Raw genomic sequence first — 6,162 nt, forward strand, 5'->3', positions numbered from 1 at the left:
AGTGCTTCTGCAGTTTTTGAGACTGGAAACCTCAATTTTCCAGCCTCTGTTCCACAAATATTTAGGGTTTTAAGGATAAAAGCGCCAGCAGCTTGGATTAGACCTGGAAGCAAATTAGCAACTAGGGAAACTTCTTAGCGCCTTTTTCAAAAGTCTGCTGCTGGGCTTTGCTAATCGATCTTGGGCTTCCTTCTTCTCTACAAAGATGGCTTTGTTCCTTTGCCTGCGGGAGCGCAGAGAAGTTGGCACTTTGTCCCAAGAGGCTTCAGGCTACGTGACTATCCTTGCCCTTTTTATGACAGAAAAGGGGCCGGGAAAATGCTGTTTACCGTATGACCTCACTTCGCAAAGTAGCAAAATGGCCGTTTCCTTTAGCAACAATTAAGACTAGCCCTCTTTCAAGGTTTGGATGCACTTCAACCAAACACACCGCCGACCGCAAGAAGACCAACAAGGCGTTTCAACAATCTTCCCTTCAAATCGTGGGAATCGCGCATGCCCGGCGTTCTCCTTGGGCGGAAAAGGCAGTCGAAAGTGGCCGCAGCCGCTTCGGATTAGATAAGAACAAAGGAGCGGGGTGGGGCTGACGCTGTGCAAGTAAAATAGATCGGTGGGCGGGGTTGTTGGTAGCTGGGGCTCTTAAGCGAGGCAAAATTGCGCGTTGCCGGCGCAGTGTTTGCGAGTCCTCCTGTGCCGTTGCGATGGCTGGTGTATCGAGGTATAGTCTGGCCGGCATTAAGGCGCTCCCGCTGGGGGCTTCGCAGCCCATCGATCTGGGCTCGCTGCGGGGAAAGGTGTTGCTGGTTTCCAACGTGGCTTCGCTCTGAGGCACAACGACCCGGGACTTCACTCAGTTCCGTGAACTGCAGCGGCGTTTCGGCTCTCAAGGTCTCACCGTCCTGGCTTTCCCCTCTAACCAGTTTGGTCACCAGGTAAAAAAGTATCCGCAGGCGACAAGTCTCGACTGGGACGAGCTGGTTCGGCTGCGGCTGCGCCGGTAAAAAAAAAAAAAGGCAGCCTGGAGCGACAGGAGCTCCTTCACTGTGGAGCAAGTCTTTGAAAGCTGAGCGGTACCAAGGCTCGGTTGTGTGAATGGTCGCAACCCTAGGCTTATAGAGACTCGCTTTAGGGGTGGTAAGGTAAGGTCCCCTGCACATGCGTGCTAGTCGTTTCCGACTCTAGGGGCCGGTGCTCATCTCCGTTTCAAAGCTGAAGAGCCAGCGCTTGTCCAAGGACGTCTCTGTGGTCATGTGGCCGGCATGACTAGACGCCAAAGGCACACGGAACGCTGTTACCTTCCCACCATAGTGGTCCCTATTTTTCTACTTGCATTTTTACGTGCTTTCGAACTGCTAGGTTGGCAGAAGCTGGGACGAGTAACAGGCGCTCACTCTGCTACGCGGCACTCGGGATTACTGCCGACCATCTGATCAACAAGCTCAGCGTCTTAACCCACTGAGCCACCGCGTCCCTAATTAGGGGTGGGAGTGTGGGCTTTTCAAACATATCTGCGGTAGCTGGAAACGAGACTGTGGCATGTTTGGGGATGTTAAATAAAGCCCTCTAGAGAAGTTTCAAGCTTTTTTTTCCGTGTTTCCCAAAAGTTCTGACCGGCTGAGGGTAATCGAACCCTCCTCAGATAAAAATAAACCCATTTGTAAATTTAGCAAAACGAACGCAGATATCAAAGGGTGGGGGGGGGTTTCCGTCGCCTTCGCTTCTCCTGGAAAAGGCTCGTCCTTAACAAGGTCTCCTCATGGCGTGGGAGTGTTATGGTGGGGAAGGGTAGTGACTATTTTTCTCTGTGTCATGCATATTGCACTGAAACCCCAACAGGAAATAATACGCAACAATTCTCAGTGGGTGACTTGGAGAACTGTTTTACCCTCTTGGAGAAAAAGACATAGTACAAGGATACTTGCACAATTGCCTTGCTTTCCATATACAGTTGGTCACTTTGAAAGCAAGACTTATCTACTTTCCAATACAGTACAGTAAAGCTATGCAGTGGAGGGTCTAGTCATAATTACAACCATTCCCATTTTCCCGTTCTACAAATTCTCTAGGGAAAAAAGTTTTGCAGAATTTAGCCTTCTGCAAGTTGGTCTAGACCTGGCTGAGGAATTCTGGGAGTTGAAATCCACAAGTCATAAAAGGACCAAGTTGGAAGACCCCTGGTCTAGAATGAGATTTATACAAATTACCAATTGAATTAGGGATGAAAAAGGAGAAATATTTGCAAATTAGTTTTTCTATGAGTTAACATTCATTGTAACTTTAGACAAATATCTAGGTTTGATATATGCAGGATCTTCTTTTGGACTGAGAATGAGACAGGTATAGTGAAGAGTAGCCTTACCAGGAATTAACATATATGCTTCACCTTCACAATTGTCATTGTTCGAAATATGTGGATTGAGGAAACTTAAGACATTCAGGGCTTTTTCTCAAAAACATTGCTGTGCCTTCTGTTGAACAAATAAAAGTTTTTGTTTCTCCCTCTAGGTATTTTAAAGATGTTGTATGTAGTCTTGCTCTGACTCAACCATTATGAAAAGTCTGTATAAAGGGATGAAATATATCAAACTTGAATACATTTATAACTTTTCAGAAGCGAACTGTAGCCCAAAGATTCCAATCTAAATGATTCCAGTGCTGAATTGTGATGGTTTCTATCACTTGCCTGTGGAAATTCCCGATAAGGGATTCTGGTAGCTGCACTCAGAGGAGTGTGTAGGAGAATTTATATCAAAAAATGACATGTCAGTCTGCAAAAATAGGGTCTGAGATCTGAAAGTACATGAATAGAGAGTTGCAGATAGTAAGGAAGTAGTTTTTAGTGAAGTTTGTACTTGGCAACATCGCTTGACTTGTATCACTGGAGTAAATTACTTGGTTTGATATTTTTTTCTTCAGGTGTGGAGTATAGAAGTGTTAGTACTTGGTAGTTCTATTGCATTAGGCAGAATCACTAACTGAAATATTGTTTCTGCACAGCATTGGATCTCATAAGCTATGTAACATATAAAACTCTGAAAAAGCACCTGTAGGTGAAATAATTGATATTTTCTGGATAAAAATATTTGCACTGCAGCATAGCTATTAATAGAAGAAAAAGGTAACTGTATTGTGAAACCATAATTGGCAGCTCTGCTAGTGCTATAATGATCATGTCTGGATGTAAATCATATGCCTTTCTGCCTTGTTACAGGAAAATGCCACCAATGACGAGATCCTGAATTCCCTGAAATATGTCCGTCCTGGCAATGGATATGAGCCCAACTTCCCCGTGTTTGAGAAGTGTGAAGTTAATGGGGAAAATGCTCATCCTCTTTTCAAGCTCCTGAAAGAATCATTGCCTATCCCACATGATGATCCTGTGTCCCTGATGACTGATCCCAAGTTCATAATTTGGTCTCCTGTGTGCCGCAGTGACATCGCATGGAATTTTGAAAAGTTCCTCATTGGTCGTGATGGGGTGCCTTTCAAACGTTACAGCAGAAAATTTGAAACTATCAAGATTCAGGATGACATTGAAAAGCTGCTTCAGCAAACTGTCTAGATTGGACCAGATAAAATCTTGATAAAACTTCTCTATATGTAGATTTAAATGTAACTTTCCATGTTAAACTAAATTCATACATCTAGAAAAAAAATTACAGAAGATAGTTGCTTATATATTGCAGCAGCAAAGCTTCTCTCAAATGTAAGAATAATCTATTAAGTTGCTGTGATATAAACTAAACCTATAACTCTTCCTTAAAAGTCTTAAGGATTACTTAGAACAGTCATTGGTCTGAAGTTCATACACATTATGGGTGTCACTGACCTCTCATGTAGCAGAGACAAAATCTGTGTATTTTCAACTAGGCTGCAAATCATTCAAATGTAGGGGAATAAAACTGAAGTGTACTTAGAAAAAAATCTACAATGTGAAGTAGCCTTAAATGTGGTCGTCTTTTCTACATTTCTTGTCTTGCTGTGGTTCACTAACTGTTCTGCTGGTAGGATTTTACTCCCATCAAAATTTTATTTATGATGGCGCTTTTTCTAAATACTTGATAAGCACCTGATGTACCTTTAAAATTTTGCATGTGAAGTTGTAAATTATAGCAGGTAGAACAGTTTGGAATCAGCTGCCTTCAATGCTACCATGCACCAATAAAATCTTGAAATTATGTTAAATATTCAGTGTCTCTGCTTTCAAGCTCTATTTCAGTCTGATTTATTTATTTTTATTTTTATTACATTTATACCCCGCCCTTCTCCGAAGACTCAGGGCGGCTTACAAGCTTAGCAGTAGCCTTCATTCTATGTATATGCCTGCTTGTTAGGGCTTTCACACACACCCCAAGCGGCATTTTTACAAAGTCAGCTTAATTGCCCCCAACAATCTGGGTCCTCATTTTACCTACCTCGGAAGGATGGAAGGCTGAGTCAACCTTGAGCCTGGTGGGACTCGAACCTGCACTAATTGCAGGCAGCTGGTGTTACTTAAGGAGGCATTAGCCCACTGCTCCACCAAGGCTATATTTTACAATTTTTGTAGCCCATCCAACCTTGAGATTCCAGCAGCAACTGTCAAGAGGGGCACTATAAAACATTCATCTGAGGTTGAAAGCCTGGGGGACAAGGAGGTTTTGATAGCCTCTCCCTCCTAGCCTTTTATAAGGTAATGTGAGACTGGGTAGAGAGCTCCAGAGAAGTGGCCCCTAAGAGGAAAGGTCGTCTGCTTCATTCACATCCTGTTAAGCTTGTTTTGCAAAGTGGTGATGGTGGGGAATATGCCTCTCAGCAAGCTCTTTAAAGGTATTACTGGATAGGTAGTTAATCCTGAAAGCTATGCCTAATGCAGCTGTAAAGAGTTTTATAGGTGATAAATTGAGCATGAGAGATTTGTATATTGGGTGATTTGTTTCTTTTGGCATGTTTATGCGCCCCACCTATTTTGTGTAAATATTTTGTATGAAATAAATGCACTGTTGTGCTTTATTGGACAAAATGTGCCATTTGGCATTTTTATCAAAACTCATCCCTACCTACGTTGCATTTAGGTTCTTTGTCAAATAATTTCTCATCCACTTGTTTTACAGAAAGCTGATATTTTATGCAAGCTATTCTGAATGGAAAAGCTCTCCACTAGAAAAAAATAGTAAAGGAGGGGGGGGAAATGGTGTGCCGGCATGCAGAAATACTGGGTAATTTATCTGTAGACAACCAGTTTTGGGTAGCAAGGAATGCACTAAGCTAGGGAGACTGAGTTTTAGTCCCCCCTCAGGCACAAAGTTGGTTGCCACTGGGTCCATCACTCACTCTCAACATTGTATTTATTGAAATAATACTTTTCAAATTAATTATCACTCTTGGCATTTCAAGACAGAAAATAATTTTTGCTCTGAAAGAGACTGTCCAATAATTCATTGTAAACTTACAGGAGTCCTCTTGGTTTAAAAGTGAAAATACTACTAAATACAGTTTTGTATCATAGGAGTGGGATATGTAAGTAATGGTAGCTAGTGTGCTGCAGTGGTTAAGATACCAGGCATGAAACTGAGGGACCATGTGCAAAGCCAGCTGGGTGACCTTGGGCCAGTTTCTCTTAACCCTTGGAAAGAGGCAAATGCAACTTCAAAACTCTGGGGATTTGTCCAGATGGTTGCCAGGAATAAAAATCTGAATTACAGACGCATATATGCATATTAAAACAACTATAACCACCTTATAGGAAGTAGCAATATATATCAGATTTGGGCTAACCTAAAGGGCGGTATATAAATTCAAATTAAAATTAAAATCTAAGAAGAATTGGACGTGTGAATACCGCATTGAAGATTACCAAGAAATCCTAAAGTTATAGCCTACAGAAGAATAGGAAAAAATATTTGAAAAGATCATATCAAGCCATTTCCATATTCCAATAAAGCCAGTGACTCCTCAGCTCAGATGTATTTATCTCAATCATTTACAAGCCAAGTATAACATTACATGCAAAACTGAAACAAGTAATCAATAGCAACTCCAAAATCTTCATAAATCAAATATTGATCAAATTTGGGAAATTACACTTCTAGGCAGCAAGTGAGTTTCTCTGGAGAGATAATTTCAAAATGTTCCAAAATATTAAGGTAATGGTGGTCTACACAACTAGTTTGTGAGAATAAT

General features: G+C 41.8%; 1 protein-coding gene across 1 annotated transcript; it reads left to right on the forward strand.

Annotated features, from left to right (window-relative positions):
- The first annotated feature begins 537 nt into the window (after positions 1 to 537).
- GPX1 (glutathione peroxidase 1) lies at positions 538 to 4,187 on the forward strand. The gene is made up of 2 exons (XM_083356150.1): positions 538 to 932; positions 3,212 to 4,187. Exons 1-2 carry the CDS (start codon positions 702 to 704, stop codon positions 3,560 to 3,562), a joined length of 582 nt encoding a protein of 193 aa, XP_083212276.1. The 5' UTR covers positions 538 to 701; the 3' UTR covers positions 3,563 to 4,187.
- Positions 4,188 to 6,162: the final 1,975 nt, after the last annotated feature.

The sequence above is a fragment of the Vipera ursinii genome (genome assembly GCF_947247035.1).
Source record: "Vipera ursinii genome assembly, chromosome: 2".
NCBI classification, from domain to species: domain Eukaryota; kingdom Metazoa; phylum Chordata; class Lepidosauria; order Squamata; family Viperidae; genus Vipera; species Vipera ursinii.